Source organism: Phalacrocorax carbo, chromosome 7 (genome assembly GCF_963921805.1).
Source record: "Phalacrocorax carbo chromosome 7, bPhaCar2.1, whole genome shotgun sequence".
Taxonomy (NCBI): Eukaryota; Metazoa; Chordata; class Aves; order Suliformes; family Phalacrocoracidae; genus Phalacrocorax; species Phalacrocorax carbo.
Genome location: NC_087519.1, coordinates 30,234,214 through 30,253,875, shown reverse-complemented (window position 1 = coordinate 30,253,875; position 19,662 = coordinate 30,234,214). Strand labels below are relative to the sequence as shown.

The window sequence follows — 19,662 nt, the reverse complement described above, 5'->3', positions numbered from 1 at the left end:
GTTGTTGAGTGCAGATGCTAATCAGTGCCTTCATACTCCAGCAGCTACAACGTGCCTGTGATGATGTGTGTTGGGGGCAGGATGGATTCCCCTCAGGGTGCACCAAGAAAACCTGTCCCAGATACTGACCTTGCTAAAACAAGTTGTATTCAGTCACCTCTGTATCAGCTGCTGTAGAGTGCCCTATTAGAAGACACAATGGAAGACGACTTGGAAACACTTCTGGGCACAGTGTAGCCGTTCTCTCGCTTTGGTGGTGCGCTGTAGAGAAACCTGATAAGTGGTGCTCCCTGGTCCCACTACAGCACTGCAGCTGGATCTTCCTTGAGATGCATTTCAAGGTCTTGATTTTAGTGGCAGTTATAGATGCTTCTTTCATCTGAAAAGAAAAAGACTTACTTAGACACACCCTTGGAAAAGCATTTGGCCGATGTTTGCAATCACCTATTTCCTATTATTTCTACTGTAGAGCAATGAAGAAAGTAAGCTGATGAAAATTCAACATCCAAATCTCATGCATGCTTTATTATTTCCATTGCTGCAGCACCCAGCACCCCAATTAAAGTAGTCATGGTCATAATTTGGGGGGGCTTTCCTTTTCAAGGTATAAGCGAAAAGATGGTAATGAATTTTTAATGGGCTACCTCTGCCTACTCAGCTTTCATTTACAGCAGACTGCCTCATAAAAGGGAAGAATTAAAGCACCAGTAATTTTCAAATGGGCATGTAAATCAGACTTTTGGTCATGTTTGTGATTTTTCTGTCCTGAAATTTTCCTGGATAGCAGGTAAAGCAGAGAATAATCTTCCAATACAAATCCTGAGCTTAATTGGTCCCTTTATGACTGTAAGCCAAGCTCAACTTTCAGTTATATCAAATTCAGTACAGTTACCATTAATTTTTCCCTAGTACAAACCATTATTAACAATATTGGAGACAAACCTCAAATGATCCATATTTTCTCTGTAATGGAAAAAACCCAAAACACCTGAGGGTGCTTAGCTGCTGCAGGCTTCCACCATTTGAACTAGTAGAGGTCTGTAATGCATATTCTTTTTCAGAAACTCATTTATTTTTTCTCTAGTTAGAAAGTTAAAGAGCAGGACTCCATTGTATTTAATCATAAAGAAATGGGAAAAAGGAATGTCTTGAGAAAACCTAGGAAGTTAAAAATAAATAAAAATCACGCTTCTGGTTTTAAGGAAAAACAGCAGTTGATGGGCTTGTGAGGTCTTACGTCTATCGCCTCTCTCAGGTTACAAATGTACAGGATAAGGCGTTCAGAAAGTAAAACCCCAGCAGCAGAGCCTCCAATGTCACACACTTGAGGTGTCCGTGACACACACTGCATCCAGCCGCATGCCCAGCTTATTCCTCGCTGAGGAATTCAGGAGCTGGGCCTTTCAAGTCTCCCTCTTTGGCATTTATCCAAGATTACTGAGGCTCTGAAAAGCAGGATTGTTCTGAAAGGGGGATGGCAGTTCCAAGCAGCCATTTGCAATGGTATTGCACATCCATCGTCTCCCTGTAATACATGACCACATGTACGCTCACATCACAGACAGTGCTCTTTTCACTAGCTGAGCGGCTGGAAAGGGTGCCAGAGAATTAGAGGAACTGGCCAGCCTTCAAGATTTCTTCACAAGGACTTCTTAAGCAGCTCCCATGCCTCTCTACTGTCATGTCTGTGTGTCTGGTAATTTGCTCTACTTTATGTACACTCTGTTCATCATACAGATTGGCTTTTTACTTTCTGCAGCAATTCCTCTCACTTTGCCAACACCTTGCCATTTGCAGCTTTAATGCCTATTGATAGCACTTCATCAGCAATAGCTGCCAATGTATATTCCTTTTACAAGATGTTCACCCTCAGTTTTTATAGATAGTTACAAATTTAGTCTCAAACTGATTGAATAGTTCATTTTCATTTGCTTTTCACATGGAATAGGTTCATCAAAATTAATAGATCATCGCAAGATTGAAAATGGAGATGAAGAAGATTCTCTAGTGTGCGTTTGTGCTCCAAGCCAGAGTCAGCTCTACCAAAACCTTTCCTATGTGCCTAGTCTGGTTTTTAATACCTTAAATGAGAGAGTTTTTACAGCTTCCTATAGCCTGTGCAGCCCTAATACTGGTCCTCATCCCAGCACGAACACACATTCCCCAACTTAATTTTCTTCTACCATGGGTAATACGTCACTCCGCAGACATAGACACAGGAACCTGAGCAATGATCTTGTCAGTGAAGCCAAGGCAGAGAAGGCTTCTAATACCTCAGGCTTTTCTGTGTCCTCTGTCACCCTGTCTCATTTATCCCTGGGTATGTGTTTTTCTCAGTCTCCCTGTCATTGGTGATGAGCCCTTCTTGTGGCCCTTTGCATCCCTGCCAGTTTCAATGCAAACAGAGGTTTTGCTCTGTGGGCTGGCACCATGTACCCCATTCCCACTATCCTGTACCTTTCCTTTTCCTGCCTGGTTAAACAGGGGATGCCTGGCCGATCTGCGTATGGCCACCTCTTCTCCGGCTGCCTGCCCATGATCTGCCACGTCTTGATTCACTAGTTGGAGACAGTAAAATTATTTATGTTTTTCAGATGCTCTGACGGATGCTCAGTTTTAAGCAAAACCTATTGCCAAAAAAACATCCCTGTATAGTTATAGTAATAGGAAAGTCCAAAGCAAGCTTCAGGCACTTCTCCCAGTTCAGTTTCAAACTCACCTTAGTGTAAGGATGATAATTTTTAAGTTAAACCATTTCCTTCTAGTTTGGTTTGGGGTTTGTTTTTTTTTTTTTTTGGGGGGGGGGGGGGGGTGTTTAAGGGAAACCAGTGGAAATGCAGAGGGGAAGAGGTTGAGTATCAGCCCATGTACAAGGGACTTAAGGGACGATACTACAGTAATCCTTACACAAACAAGATTTCTGTCCCTTGGTATTTTACAAGGAAACTATGTTTTTAGAGTTGTATAACCACTCTCATTCTACAGCAATTTTTTTCATTTACTATGAATGGCAGAGCTGAACTGCCTTTTGATATTCAGTGAGGTGCAACAATTTGTTGCAGAGGAACAGATATGAGATTATCTCTTCTCCTGCCTTTTCTTCTCTCATGCCATAGCCAGAAATTAATGCTCTGGGATGTTGCTAGCTTTCATCTCACAGTATCTGTGGCTTTATGGAATAGCAACATCTGAATTTTCAGTTTCTTATGGCTCGGTGACATATCCCAGGAGTATCTATATTTCCTTTTACAACAGCCTGTCTTGACTTGCTTTAAGCTTTGAAGATGTCATTAGCCTGCACTGCTTGAGAGTCCCAAGCCAGTGACAGAGGGATGTTTAGTGCATATCCCAACACATAGCAGTTCAAGATGGTTCAGTAAAGTGACTAGTCCTATCTTTTATAATTATTTTGAATGTTTTTAATCGAAATTTGTAACTAGATGACTACAAATCTGTGGGGCTTCTAGTTTAAGATTTGATTGCAGCCTTACTAATTGGTAACTGTTCTGGATACCAGTAAAAGTTGGGTTTCAATTAAATCAAAAACGTCCACTGTTCTTCTTTGCTGTCCTTTAATTGTCAAGGTATATGTCCTTCCCATTATTGATTTGACAGTAGTGCATGAATGCCTCAGTCACGATCATGACCCTATGATGCTTAGCTACTATAGATCCACAGAAATTACTGTCCCTGTCCCAAAGAACCTAAACTTGCTAGTAAAGAAAACTGAATGGTTACAAATTGTCTTCTAAGGTCCTTGGTTTTTATAGGAACTGGTTCATTGCTCAGGGAATACTACTCAGCCAACAGTGATTAGAAAGACTCTTCCATTCATCTTGCACTGTCTCTGCCAGTCTGGGAAACTATTACCTCTGCTTTGTAACACACCAGTCTTTATGAACTTTGCTTCAGATCTGTAATATATCCTTAAATTAGGTATTTTTTCCCCCAGCAAGCTCAGTATGCAGCCCTTTCTCCATCAGCTGGCTCCAATTATGTGATCTCACATGCTATCTCTGAATAAATGTTCTTTGAAGTTATAAAGTAGAAAGATGCCCTTGGTAAGCTACTTTGATTCAATTGCTTCAAATAAGAGCAGCACTGTTGAGGTATAAAGGTTAATTTCACCCAGTTCAACTTAAGTTAAACAAGAATTTAATGAAGTCCAACAGATGCTGAGTTTACTACTCCTAAAAAATCAGCTTCTCCAAATTCTTTACCTAGGTAGGTGCTCTGTGACGTTTTCTTTCCTAGCAAAGGATACATTGCTTGGCCTAGACTTTTGTAAGATCTCAGATGCCAGGAATGAGCCTACTGAGAACAATCCAAGATGCTTAGTGTTCTCAAAAAACAGTCTAACTGCTTGATTACATTCCTGAGTGGGGGCCCAGCCTTCCTAAGAAGCACTAAGCACCCTGAGGAATCGACCTATACCTATTGTGTCAAGTTGGCAGCTGAGCTCAGTCAAGCCCAAAGTCATCTTTGTCAATGTTGGTTCCATTTTGGCTTTGACTGAGGTCTGACCCAAGGGCAGGAACAGGATTGCAGAGGTAGAGAACCAGGACTCAAACCCTTACCCCCACAAGAGAATGAGCCATGTGGCTTCATGCAGACATACAGATGGTTGGTATGTATCAATTACAATACAAGGCCTTAATTAAAAAGAAAAAACCTTCATAATCCCAAATATACAAGCGCATACCTGAATTCCAGAATGGATCTTTTGGAGCGCAGCTACACTAGCAAATTGACAGGTCTCTTAAAACCTGTGGTGTCAGTGATATGTGGCTTAAGTAGACCATGACACAGTTGACTTCTATAGTAGAAGTCCATCATACCAAGATTGAATTTGCATGGAAAATAAAGTTTGCTAGGCCTAGACATCTACACGCTGAATCATAGCAGTCCCTGAGTGCAGGTTGACATCAGAGATGTTAATTGTCTCCAAACATCAGGCAAGTAATCTGCATTTTGAAGAGTCTCTAAATGGGCATTTACATAATTTATGTTTTACAAAGTCCGTTGATGCATATTTGCATAATAGGCCACAGCAGTGCCAACAGATCCATCGAAGCACAGTGTCAGCTCTCATGAGCTTCTAGCAGGTTTTTCCCTTTATTGGAGCTCCTGTGACAGGAGGAAATTGGCAATTACTGATAAATCTCAGAAAAGACTGAGGCCTGTCAAAGCTTCTTTGGCTGGGTGGAAGCACCCAGAAATCAAGCCACATGCTCAGTCACCGAGGAAGTGCTCTACGTATGTCCATGCCAATTCTGTGCGTAGAAACGAGCAGAAATGGTCTTTTATGTATTAATTCAGTTTCCTGATCTGGAGTCTCCTATTGCTCTCTACTTACTTGCAGCAACACATCTGTTGCTTTCATGCTCTCCAACTTCTTCCTTAAAAAATGATATATTTTCTCATCACCACCCTCAGCCACTTGGCACAATCTGTTGGAGAGGTGCCACAGGTGCCTGGAGGAGGGCTTTGGGAACCACACTGGCTTTGTCATTGGTTTCACCTGAGCAGTCAAGCTTGAGCACATCAGTGTAGAGAAGCCAGTTGAAAGTTGCAGGCTTTTGAGTTCCAATGCAATGTTTCAATGTTTATCACTCTCAAAATGGTGTTTTTATTATTCTCAAGGAGTTTCTAGCTGATATGTGGGCTATGGCCAGAAGTGGTTTTTCCACATGGCTAAGTGGGAGAAGAAATTGGTCACTCCTGGCCAATGAAAAGTGTTGTTACCTTGAAAAAGGGGGAAGATTTATAGCCCTCAGTCTATTACATACTATAATGTTAGCAGACTAGCTGAAGTCAGTCCCGGTGATTTTGGTGTGTCTCCCATGAAAACTGGAAGGCGCAGTTCCCACCCTTCCAGAACAGAATTGGGGAATGGGATCATTGCCAGCTCCAGACAGGAATTTCCTTCCTTTAATTTGCTCCACAGCCTGAACACTGACTGAGCATAGTCTTCTGCATATGCTAACAGATGGTGCTTCATTCTGCAAGACATTTTATTAGAAAAGTTTATTTTTTACGCCTGGTTGTATATCTCCTTTCCATTTGTGTTGATTTGGGCATTCGTCATCCTGCTGTATGTGATAAGGTTTCATCAGTTTTGCCGCATACTACTAATAAGATAATGCTTTTAAGCTGTTTGGTATTTTCACATTAAACATGTTCTTCTTGCTACAGATATTCAGTAGAGTGATGGCTCTAATCATCCTCTCCGTCAATAACTGTCAGCTGTGATAGAGCTGGGGTTCTGGTTGGCTGGATAAACCTAGCAATGTGAAATAGAGGATATGCATGCTGAATAGTTGCCAAACTCAAGCAGGAGAAAAGACTAATTTAAACTTCCCATACCAGAGCTGAAGCAAGCTGTGATGTTTTCCTTTACTGCTCTTGATATTAAGTCTAAAATGATTAATCTAGGATATCTTGCCACAGTTTTTATTTCAGTTCTGACTGAAATCAAATACTGGAAATATTCAATAAACAAATGTTTCCTACTGATTGATCTAAGGACCCAAACTACGCTTTGCCATTATAACTAATCCTTTTTGTCATCTAGATTAAAAGAAATCAGATGATATGTGGACTGAAGTGATTTCAATGTTTATTCTACAATTAAACATTAATTATTATTATATCCTATTAGAACCTCTTTAAAACATTTTTAGTGTAAGATTCTATATGTGCTCAAGAAAGTACAGAAATATAGGAAATATTTTAAATCCTCACTGCCACCATTGGTATCTGGTGACTTCAAAATCTCGCAGCAAAAATCATGTCTGCCCAAGTTTCTTAGTGGGAATAACTGGAAGAATTTGACTAGAGCAGCATGTTTGCAAGGTGAAAGGAGCTTTTCAGATGTCTTGTAGAGATATCAGTGATTGTTTTTCTGTATCTGCCACGCTGGGAGTTGATGCCTTGTTTGTGGTTATCATACTGAGGGATTTAGTCGGGCTGCTTGAAGTATGTGTTGAATGTACCCTACCTCACAAAGGCAACTGTGAGCTAAAAGGGCTCTGCCCTGAGCCATGGAGCTCTTTGATTGGTGGGAGGGGAGCTCTTCCATGGTTTATTTTCTCCTGTCTGTTCCTTACAGATATGTCTGTTTATGCTAAAATGTGTGAGTATGGCTTCCTAAGCAGATAGCAGTCCATCTTCCTGCCTCTCACTGGCGTTTCCTTGTGGAGGCATGAAGAGACCTCACTCCGTGGCACAGAGCAGTTTCTATTGTGTCTTCTCTTTTTGCTGCCACCCTATTACTTAAGTTGAGTAGTTCTTTCCAGTGTATTTTGGGCCAGTTTGCTCTCAGGGTAGACCCCAGGTAGTTAGGGCACGTAGCAATGTTGCAGAGCCTGCTTCAGGCTGAGACACCCCCATCTCTTCATACATTTTCGGGGTGGATAGTGCAGGAGAGACCTGGGTTCAAGCACCCCTTCTAAATCAGCCACAGGAAGGACTTGAACCTAGATATCATCTATCATTGGTGCGCATTGTAACTACTGCCCTAGCTGGCAGATACCTGTCTGATCTCTTGCCATTTGGTGTGATCCTGCAACCCTATGCTGACGAGGTCCGGCAGAGGAGAGGAGACCTGCAGGCCACCCTCCACGTCCACCACAGCACCCCAAGGGACATGTGGCTCACAGCTCCCTGGGGTCTGTGTGCATGGCCAGCTGCAGAAATGTAAATGGCGTAGGGCTTTTCAAGATTGAAACTGAAGGACCTAATTGTTATGTCCCTAGGGCTAGACAACAGCTGAAGAGGAGCTTTGAGAACCTCAGCGGTGCAAAAGTGCTCAACTCGGGCAGCTAACTTGTCACATGGAAGCCTAGAATTTCTTGGAGATAGGTGTTGCTAGTGCACAGGTTGTAGCATACTCGAACCTGACCTTCCTCTCAAGCGATGCAATTTTTTTCTTACAGCACGGAGAAACTAAATGGTGCTTATATATGACGTGTGAGTTTTTTCAGCTGAGAGAGATGCTGCTTTTCAGGTTTAGGCCTCAGGGCTGAGACATATGCCTAACTTCAAGCAGGTGGTTAACAGTATTTATTTCAGTGGTATGATCTCTGTTTAAAGTTAAGCAGATGAAGTTCAAATCCTTGCTGTAAGTTGAACTTGGACTGATGCTAGCCTGAGATCACATCCAATCTTTTTGCAAAATGGAGCTTTGTCTTTTCAGAGCTGCAGAGATCAATTAAAATCCCAGTTACAAATGTCAATTGCAAATATAATTAGCAGTTTATTAAAAGGCTGGATATTTGTAACATGTAAATTTTCTAGCAAGAAAAGGTGCAGTTTCCCCTTAAGGGAAACAGCGCCAACAACACATGCTCTTTTTCCTCTCAAGAATTAAGGAGTGTCTGGGGGAGAGGAGTTGGGATGGCTTTAAATGTTTTAGTACTCCATTCCAAAATAAGTTTATAGTTTCCCCATATACAATTTAATTAAGCCTTCGATTTGACCTTTGTATTGAGCAATAAAAGTTAACTGGCAAAGATGTGGGTAGAATGAGAGCACAAACAAAGCATGCCCTACATCAGCCAGTGTGAGAACTGTTTCTAAAACCAAAACTAATGAGATCATCAGGACAAAAGCAACAGCCAAAGCATTTTCAATTATTACTAATATTTTTCTTCCTTGAGCCAGTTTATATTTTTCTTAATTACAGCTTTGAGCTGTGGCGTGATATTTAGCAGATGCCTTTGGCACTTGGCGTGCTGATCACTTGCACACTCCAGACTGGCAGGGGCACCTAATCTTTGAAGTCTAGAGCACACATTCATCTTTAACCATAAAGGTCAATCCTGCATTCCTTGTATCCCCCCAAACTCCCATTAAGTTTAATAGGAGTTTTAAGCATGTGCGGCATGTGGCATCAGGATCGCTCTCAGTCTTCTGGATATTACCAGTGAGGCATGTACAGCATTTCTAAACTTAACTAATTGATTGCACCGTACAGTGAAGGCAGAAGGCTGTCACAGAGCTTTTCAGTTGTTTCATTCATTACAAGTGAGTTACAGCACAAGTTCAACAGATTTACTGGGAACATCATGTTTTACAGTTACTTCCATGCTGTGTTTCAGGATATCATGTCAGCTGTGTTGCAGTATGTACGAGGTATCTGGCAAACTAAACAAGCTTAAACATGCAACCACAAACATGTGCCTAGGACTAGACTAAAAACAGATGTTTCCCGGAAATGTAAAAGTTGTTTGGCATGTTTTAAGCTTATTCTTTCAGCTTGTCTGTATTTTAGTAAGTCCCGTATTTATATAAACAAAATTACAAAGTCTTTTCTTGCAAACGACTGATTGATTAATGGAACTATTGCTGAATCACACAAGGTTTGTTAGGTTAGGTTATTTCTTCCCAAGGAAAAGATGGATTGTTCTATCTTGACATTTACCATGTCAGGAGCCGAGGCAGTTATACGTGTGGGTTTACTTTTTAGCCCTTAGAACTAATACAGTTTTATTGTGGCTCATGAAAATCATGCAGAGTTTGCTATGGCAGCTGTATACCAAAAGCCAAACAAATACAGCGACAGGTTTCCTTACAGCAGTACAGCTGAGATAATGTCCTGTTCTCTCTCTCCATGTATATACATTGCATTGAAATGTATATACACAACAGATTATTTGGGAATGGGAGAAGGAGTTGCCATTTCATGTAGGCATGGCTTCCAGGCACCTGACATCTCAAATTGTCTCACAGTTGTTCCTGATTTTTTTATTGCACTTTTTTTCTTTGTTGCATTCAACTTTTTTATAACAGAATGAAAATGGAACACATCAGTTAACCCTCATAATCTTGTCCCACGAGTCTTCTGGAGTGGCTGGCCTAAACCTAACGCAACTCAGTAGCGAAGGGAGCAGAGCGACCCTATTTGGTTGTAACTCCTGTAGTTTTTCCCTCTACTGGTTACAGATTCTTTCCTCCTAAGGCCATGTTTCAATAAGAAGGTGGTGGGTGAAAGGCTTATACGGACACCATATTCTCAGGCTGAAATAGAGAGGGGCAGAACAGTACATACGTGGGAGGCTGCCAAGCTGTTAATTACTCCTTCTGGCTCCAAAAGGGATATATCACACCTGCCTTTTACTGACTAGTATTATATAGCGGACAATAACAGACTCCAGAATTTGGAGAACTGCATCACAAGTTCATCACACTTTAAAAGTTCTCACATTCCCACTTCCACAGCGTTCCTGTTTCCATTTGTCTGCTGCAGCTGTAACTGGAAATAATTAGTGCTGGTGTTAATGTCGGGATAATAGATTATTTGGAAATTGTTGGTACATTTTATGGTGACAGCATTGTTTTGCAATTTCAGAGCTCCTTCCTTTGAGTATGTAAAAGTAATTTCAGCTTTTGCTACCAGAGGTGATAAAAAGCTAATAATAACACTGCAGCATCTACTGTAATTTAAGAGCCTGTTCCACCAAGTTGCACCTAGCTGTAATTTTCTTATGAAGCTGTCAGCCAAAACCAAGCCTGTGATCGAAGTGAAATTTATCAAGCAACTGAGCTACAACGTGGAGAGTAAATGTACGTACTGACCAGTTTGCTTTAGACCTGTGTTATGAGTATCATTACAACCATGATGAGGTATGCAAGGCCAAGGCATTAATTTGCTATCGTAGATGCTGACATTCTGTCTTTTCAAAGCGCAGTGTTTGCATGAAGGTCTAGGAAGAAATGGACAGGTCTGACTTCATGTAATTAATGTGGGAAAGAAGAAAAAAACAATCTCCCCTTCTTTTCTCCCCAAATAGCTGGGTTGAAAATTTTCCCTAGCAGCTCATGCTGTAAAACTGATGGAGAGGTATTCAAAATCCCCACTTTATTGTGGGCATAGTGGATTGATGAGCATCAATTCTCTGCTGTCAGTGCCTCACTCCATTAGAAACTGGGCTGCTATAATTAACATTTACAGGACTAGTCTGGCAAATTTCTTTGTTTTGTTTTTATTCAGAATTCCCTCACAGGAGTTGTACACTTGTCTTGCATGATGATCTGTAGCTGTAGATGTATGCAGGCACCATGGCTGTTGGTTAATCACTGCCTGAGGAACAGAGGTCCTGAGGCACAAGCACATTACTTCCACAAGCAGTAGTGCCTTAGTGTCTGCGCTGGCATACAAAGCAGAGTCTGCCAGCGGCCCTCTCTGCTCAGTTGTGAGAGGTGAAGGGCAACAAGGCCTAAATCCAAAAGGTGCTGGGGCAGCTCAAACACAGGCTTCCCCGAAACTAATGCAGCTTCCCTCGATGTGGGATCATCAGCCCATTCACCAGCCCTTCCCTTCCTGCCACCTTCTTTCACCCCAGAAATAGTTTCTCTTTCTCCGTTGGTAGCAGCAGCAGCAGCCTGTTTAGGGAGTTTTTGCATTCACTTCCCAGCTCAGCGGAGACAGTGCTGAGCATGATTCAGATAGGAGATGAGGAGGACTCAGTGGCACTGGCAGATCTTTGCAGGGAAAGACTCTCTATCACACTGATCATTTGCAAACACAGAGAAAGGACTGAGCTCAAGTCAGGTCAAGAGAAGGACAAAAATGGAAAGGGGTTTCTGTTAAGTAGATGAACTTGTTCATCCCTTGGCAGGACAACAGGAAATCTCAACAGACATTTAAGCAGACCTTGCCAATACTGTTCACTAGAGAGCAACAGCATGCAAGTACACCAATAAATAGTTACATCTTTGATAATCCCTATCAGCAACAAACTGCAAATCATTTAGACTAGGGAGGGGGAACTAAGAGCTGGGATGCCAAAATGACTTGAACTTGTGTCAAATAACCTGGTAATAACCTAAAAAAATAATAAATGCATTGTTTTGCCCCTGTATCATTATTGCTAAGATTAAGGGGTGCTTTAATGTGTGACTCACCAAATGCATTTGAAAGGCATGCTCGGCCCTCACTGCAGGTGTTTCCTGTTCCTAAATTAGATGACAGTGACAGTTTTGACTCTCCGTTTTGTCTTAAGCTAGTCTCTCTGAGGAATAGTATTGATCCGTATAAGTATTTATGAGAAGTTCAGTGCCGTCTGAGCGGCACATGCATTACTGGGTAGCAGTCTGCGTTTACATCTTTGAGGTGAAGATAATCCTAAATGCTCTAAACATCGAGGTCAAGGAATTTTCATTATGTGCTTTGTTTATGTTGTCAAGATATTAATTTAACAGCAGTTAACACAGATGAAAGTTCAGCTAAGGAAGTGGACTCAATCCCCTGGACTATCTGAGCTGTTCCCTGTACTCGCAGTAATCACGGGGCCTAGAGGGACTCTGAGCCATCTTCACTGACCCCAACAGACCTCGGCAAGAGTCCCAAAAGGCTCTTCTCAGAGGCTGCTTTGGCAGTCAGCTGCCTTCGCTAAGTACCCCTTTTGGCAGGATTTGCATATTCACTCTGGGAGCCTGCATAAGACAACAGCACAGTAGCTACTACAGTGGCTATATCACCATCACGATGCAGTGATAAATAAACAGTGTAGAGTAATATTCACATGCCAATGTCCAAAAGGCTGTCACATGTGTTAGCCTGAGGTTAGCTGAAGCCTTCAAGGATTTTAACCACTCCATTTATGGAAAGGAGAGAGGAGTCAGTGATGGGATGAAAGTTTCTAGTGATGGAGAAAGCTTTTAATTGGGAGCCATAAAGCCTTTAAAATGCAGAAGGTGAGTATTAGAACAAACCAAAGTTGTGGGGTGGGTTAGTTTGGTTTGAAGAAGTCCTACTTTGGGGGCTTGATTCCCAGGTATTGAACATCTGGGGTTTGCTTTGTTGAGACTGGAGTTTCATTTCTGTGCTTGTCTTCACACTGAGACTTTTTCTTTTTTAGCATGCTCGCTATTTTTTTTGCCTTTTGAATGTCAGTAGTAGACTGAACATAACCATCTCTGACTTGGAGAAAAAGATTTAAGAGGAAAAACTCATTTAACTTGAAGTCTCTCAGCCAAAATCCTGGAATGAGTAAGCAACAGGAACTCTGAGGAAACTGGAATAAAACATGAGATCTTTACACTGCTGAAATTTGTGCCTTAAAAACTAAATGTAGGATTGAAAAATATCTTAAATTGAATTAGGACCAAAGCTATTTTTATTTATTTCTAAGAAGAGAGAAAACAGAGCATTTTAAATAAAATGCCAGTTTTGCACAATTAAATCCCAAGTTAGAATTGGCCATGAACAGCATCAGGAGATACTCTGCTATAAAGACAGAATTCAGAACGTAGTCCTTCCCGTGGAGAGGATAAAGGCAGAATTTTCTAATGTATTATTTAACACTTGTTATGTAGTGCATTAAGCAGTCACTGAGAGGAAAGCTTTTAAAAACCAACAGCCTCTCTGATAGCATTAAATCTTACCTTAGATTTTTGGTTAAGTCAATATTAAGAAAATAAATGAATTAATACATTTCAGTCTGCCCGATTTATAGAGGCCAATCAAGTTACAATGCTGGACATGGCCAACTGAAAGAGGGGAATAGATTTACCTGAGTGAGGTCTTAATTTAATCAGCTGGCCCCAGAGAGCTGAAGTCAGCAGGCTGGGATGATATAAGAGGCAGAAGAGAAATAGTGCCTTTACCGCAGTCGAAATGGAGAATGACAGTGATGGAAAGGAGTCTAGGCAGTGTCAGAACACACCTATTTCCATGATTTATTCTTAATTTACTTTAATGACAGTCTGAAGGTTGTCCATTTTTCTTTAAGTGTCCTCAGAATACTGACATTTTCTAAACATTTAGAGCATGCTTTTTCTCCCCCTCATTTCTGTTAGCTCCATTGCAAGTCGGAATTAAAGAGAAGCTATGTCCCCATTTTGCTATAATGAATTTTGAGCGCAGTGTCAGACTACCCTTTCCCCCTATATGCCTTACCAGCCAGCGTCCCTTCCCTGCAGTCACCCTTGAGTCACGTCTAGGAATCACAGCTTCCTCTGGGATTAATGTTGATATTATGATAAAATAGAGGAATACATTGCATTTCTTTTACAGTTTGTGCTTGCAAAAGAACAATGTATGCTTTCCCAATACAACAGCTCATTTTTATTATCAAGTGAGTTTATTGATGGTTGTTCAGAACTACTGACATGCAGACAATGATCTCAGATTGCATTTACATTTCTGGAATACTTTCCATCTTTCCAGTTTCTGCCAGGAACTTGCTTCTGTGATTCAGAGTTTTTATTTTAAGATTGGACTGTTGTTTAATCTGCATTACAAATATCTGCCTTTTACTTTCTTGTGTATGTGCACAGCATTCATTAGTATCACAAATCCTTTAAGCTTGGACCTGAACAATTATTGTTAATTTATAAATTCTTCCAGGTAGGAATTTGGTTTTTGTTCATGCACTCAGGTATGTTTTTACAGATTGACTGTAAAAGCATCATCCCATCATCAGATGAAATAGTGATTCCTCCCCCCCTCCCCCAATGCCAGTGAGAGGGTTCAAGGGTAATATGATCTCAGTAATACTTGCAAATAGCTTCGGAATGTCAAGAAACCAAGACCTTTATCAGTCATTTTCTCATTTAAAAAAAAAAAAAAAAGCCATGTTTTTGCAGTAAAGGCCTACTACTACTACCACCTTGTCATTAATCTAGTCCTTTATATAAGATGCCTGGAATTGCCCCAAAATACATCTGGAGGGAGAAGAAAGCCCCAGTGGTATTGTTCCATACTTTAAAAACAAAAAATCCTTGTACCTGCTAGGAAAAAACAGTGAAACAAAACTTGAAGCATTTTATCTTTGTAGCCATTTTTGCCCACATTGATGGACAAGACATATGAGATACCTCTTTATTTCCTCGTGTCAGCAATCTTTCTTGGCAGGTTGTCACAAGGGTCACATGTTGCTTTAAAGTTAAGGGTAGTGGCAAAGCAGAAAGAAGCCATGAAGTTGACTGTTAAGTCAATATACCCTCTGGGCTCCTCCTGCAGCAACTCAGCAACCTGACGGGTGTTTCACTGCAGCATGTTACAAAACCACTCAATCCTGACATCATGTTTTAAAGCATGAGCCAGTTCCCATCCCAGGTGAAACTGAAGGTACTTTTCATGAGAGAACACCAGATTCTGAGACCAGTCACTGCAATGCAGAACACCTGTTCTTCTGCTCAGGCTGTGCCTACGAGTAGGCAAATAGAGCAGGCCAGTCAGAGAAGACTTTTTGAGCAAAACAGTGGGTGCTGAGGACCCGGTGACCCCACTGGGTCCAACTAAAACATTAACACAAGTGCCCCATCACTCTCCATACATAGTTTAGTTATTCAGATTTGCGTACAACATGTTTCCGCAAGGGACAGAACTTAAAGCCACTTTTTAAAAGATGTGTGATTAATCTTCCATTTACTTCCATGTTTTCAGATATTCTCAAGGACAAGAAAACCCATCCAGAAAACAGAAATGAACCAAAACCAACTGTGAAAAAGATTGACACCACAACCACCACAAGCACTGTCAAGTCATCCTCTAAGCACAGTGTAACTGGAAATGGGAGCAATCCAGCCCCGAGTTCCTCACTTGTTATTTTAACAGCACTAGCAGTTCTGTGGCACTGTCCACTGTAGCTGTATTGCCTTGCAGCCACTGCGCAAGCATTTCTGTTCATTGTCATTTATACCTACAGCCTTACCCAACAGAAAACAAATTCTCTAGTTTATGTGATATGTTAGAGTAAGTATTAAACAATACGCTGGAGTTGGCAGATACCAACTGTCATCACTTACAATGCCTGAAGATAGCTTTTGACAAAGCCCACCCAAGATACAGAGGGAATGCTGACAAGGGTCTGAGTAGCTTAAGTTATGGGGTAGAAATAATTGAAAACACAGAAATTGCGTATGTGTGTGTGATTGTTTTTCTCAATTTTGTTTGCTGGAATCTGACTGGCTGGTTTTGTTTGTTTAATTTTTCTGTTAAATTATCTGAATGGTCAGTCTTCAAACTCCAGCCAATGCATACTTCTTTTTTTTAATTCGTGAACAGCTAACAAGCTATGTCTACAGTTGTAAACCATGTTAAAGCAAAGTACTCTCTACCAGCTTGATGAAATTCCGAAGTGGTCAAGAAGATCAAAGCATGCTTGAAACTTCTTTTCACTCTTACTGTTTAGATTGTAGGAAGCAACATAAAAGCATATGGTGTGTCTAATATATCAGTATAGTTGCCTTAACTATGGAAAAAAATTAGAACCACTTTGTTTACTGAGGGATATAGATAGTGAGTTTCCCTGCCCCACAAAATGCCATCACCAGATGCTTAAGCATATGCTCAAGGCTTATTGGATGAATGTCCAGCAACAGGAAACATAAATAAACGTAATGTTTTATATGGTTGAATGCAGCTCTATTCAGAGAAAAAAAAGATAATTCAGTTCAAACTTTCTTTGCCTATGTGATGTTAAAGAGAAACCAACTTAAATTTTCCATAAAGGTCCCAGAGAGATGAATTATTGGGAACTCCCATTAGACACTAACTAGATTTTGTGCATTGTGGATCACTGAAATCAACTCTATTTCATAAACTGTGTATTATTTAATTGCATTTAATGTTCAAAACTTTGTATCATGGTAGGTGTAAATGTAAAGCAATCTGAAACCTAGAACATTCTCTGTTACGCCTCATCTTGATTGCTACCCTAGAAAATGTCAAAATGTGCATTATATTACAAGACTTTTTTTTTTAATCAATGATACATTGGTGCATTTTAACTCTTTGGATGAAAAAGTACTATAACTTCTAATGGGTTAAGAGTTAATGTGTGTTTTCCAACAACTGTTTACAGTGCCACTGAATAGATATATATACAAACACAACTGAATGAATACAGTGATTAATATGGTAAATACATGAAACAGAATTGTTATATTTACTACATTTCATAACTATTACAACGATTTAATGGTTGATTTCATGTTGTAGACTTTATGTACAGTTTTATAAGATTTAATGCAAAACACTTGTCTTTGGTTTTTTTGTAAAAGATCTCTTTGGTATTTAGAGTGACACAGCCACTGACATAACTCAAAAGAACCACCCTGTATCTTACTATCAACTTCAGGCATTTTATTGGCAACACTGATTATAAAAGACAGCCTGACTCAAAGAAGTGCCACGTGCCAGTATTACTGCTGGATGTCATTATATAGGAAGTGGCAATAATACAGAACAAGCATATGATAAGTCAACAAAGACAATGCAAATGTATGTTTTCAGATAACATTAGTGAACATGTCTAATTATGTTTGCAAAGGTGGGGCTTAAGTTTCATTTTTAATATGGGCTCTTAGATCCTATTTACAGACATAACGGTATAATCAGAACAATCGACACACCCAGCGGCAAAGACAGTGTCTCTGAAGTGGCAGCAGCTAAGTTTTCTAAAATATAGTTAAATTTTAATATTGAAACAAGGAGGTAAAATGGAAAATATACTAACATGAAATATTTTATATTTGATTTCTGATTTTTGAAAATGGTAAGGATATTAATGTCCCTAAGTAGTGCTTTCCAATCATATCAGTGAAAATCAGTTTTCCCAAAAGTACTAAAATGGCTGTCCTATGTTTTCCAGGGCTTGTGAGCTGCACCAGTCTATTGATCCATAGTTAAAAATGCCGCTTCGTGTATTCATTTTCAGTACTCTTTGGAAAAGTGCACTTTTACCTAAGGAGCTGTGCAAGCCATGTCATTTATATAGCAAAATTCCTTGCAGTCTTAAAGGATCAGTTGCGATGGCTGATGTTAGACAGGTTGGTCTCTGTGCACACACAGATATGTACATCAGGTACTAACACTTACCATGAGCTCCTCAGGTAATACCCATCACTGTGGCTTCACTGAAGCAATTCCTATCTGTTGCTTGTGAACCTGACCCCTAACTTAGTATTCTCACACTTAAGATGCTAAATCGTCATTCAGGAAAATGTATCCACATTTGGACACTCAAGTCTCCATCAGGATTCTTATGGATAGAGCTAGGGTTTCAGGGCTGGGCTCTGATGCTGCCAGCTTTCAGCTGTGCAGCTTGGAATTTTCAGTTCTTCTCACCTGCAGAGTGGGGACTCAAACACCCAGACTTATGTGTCTTTTTGAGGTCTTTTCTGTAAAAGTTTTTGTGCTCTTAGCTCAGAGCAGTGATCCAGCTAGCCTACTATTCAGCTGTAGCAGAGGAAGTTGTAGAAGCCCTGCAGTAGGCATCTAAGGAATAACTCACCCAGGGCATTACTTGTTGTTGCTAAATATCATAATCTTGCTAAACAAAAACCTCTGAAAAATCAAGTGTTTCAATTTTTGGTTTGGTTGGCAAATATCAGTATGATGTAGCATTCATCTCAAGCTAAACAAGGCAACCCTTTTAAAGTTTCTGTAACAAAACTAGAACAAGTTCAAACTGCAGGGTGATAAAGATTCTTCATCAACTCATTTCATTGGGTTCAACCAATGTTTCAATAGACACAAATTGTTATGGAACGAGGGAAGAGACTGCAGAGGACTCCATGCTTCTTAATACATTTCACACTAATATACTTTTACACCGTAAGAAGATTACTGGTCAAACCAGCAGTAAATATGTTCATAATGTGCATCAGAAATGGTGCAGCTTTAAGGGGCGATGAAGTATATTTTTACTGATGGTTTATGATTTTTTTTTCCTCAGGATCACTCGCATTTACAGATTTAAAAAAGTATTTTCCAGCAAACAACAAATCTATACCAGCAAAGGCAAAAACAACTGGTTGTGTCAGATAAAGGAAGTATTTCTTTTCAGATTAATGAGATACCTATTTTGCAAAATCTTGTTTTGTTATCCAGGACACTGTAATTACGATGTAATTACAAAGGTCTAAATTCAAACATACTTTTGAATTTGTCTATGTAATCTGAGTGTAAAATAAGGCACCAGTCGAAGAGCGTTGCTGTAGCTTTGCCTAACAGTTATGAATTGTATTTAGCCACTGCTTTTTGAATGTTTATTGTTTTGCTATGACTTTCTTTTAATATTTTGCTGTGCCAGCATTTGTGAATGCCAGCGTTAGAAAGTAACTGCTGTCATACATTTGTGAGTAAAATCAATCTATAATTTTCTCTTGGTAGTGATGCAGGCTTCTTACCAAATAAGACAAAATTGCCATGGGATACAGTCAGTTCTTAGTGTTTCACTGCTGTTTGGGCTCCATGTTACACCCGGTTCATGTAAGAGGTTCAAGAGGTTCATGTGTCACTAATTCCCTTCCGGGCTATGAAAGCGTCAGGGAGAAGAGTGAACATGGGTGGACAAAAGCATGCACGGCTGCAATGCTCCAGTGCATGGCAACCTCCAGCTGTCTTTTCTGAGGCCCTGAGCCGAGTGCTCTCAGCTAATTTTCAAGTGGCTTTTACACCTCTCCAAATTAACACATAGAGACTGGCCAGGCACAGAGCAGCAGAGAACCTAGAGACTGCATTTTCAGGCAACTTCACAGATACCTGCTATGAACTGCACTTTCGTTGCAATTTAAATGCTCTACAGGATCTGGCCTCTGATTTTCAACCTTGCACTTTTTCTTCTGGCTTGCACACTGCCAGTCTCATGCCCTGTCTTCTAGTGTGCCAAGTACTTTGTCACTGCACAAGGAATTGTCATTCTGATC

General features: G+C 40.4%; 1 protein-coding gene and 1 long non-coding RNA gene across 3 annotated transcripts in view; one reads left to right on the top strand and one right to left on the bottom strand.

Moving 5' to 3' along the window:
* Nucleotides 1–19,117, top strand: part of LOC104046963 (glypican-5) — a 396,666-nt gene extending 377,549 nt beyond the window's left edge. For both annotated transcript variants that reach the window (XM_064457302.1, XM_064457301.1), the window contains one exon: nucleotides 15,395–19,117. In XM_064457302.1, coding sequence (XP_064313372.1) covers nucleotides 15,395–15,597 — 203 coding nt within the window. In that variant the 3' untranslated portion in view covers nucleotides 15,598–19,117. The remainder of the gene's footprint in view (nucleotides 1–15,394) is intronic.
* The window catches only part of LOC135314340 (uncharacterized), a 37,508-nt gene that overhangs the window by 4,312 nt on the left and 13,534 nt on the right, over nucleotides 1–19,662 (bottom strand). The window contains exon 3 of the long non-coding RNA XR_010373854.1: nucleotides 130–379. This is a non-coding gene — a long non-coding RNA (uncharacterized LOC135314340). The remainder of the gene's footprint in view (nucleotides 1–129; nucleotides 380–19,662) is intronic.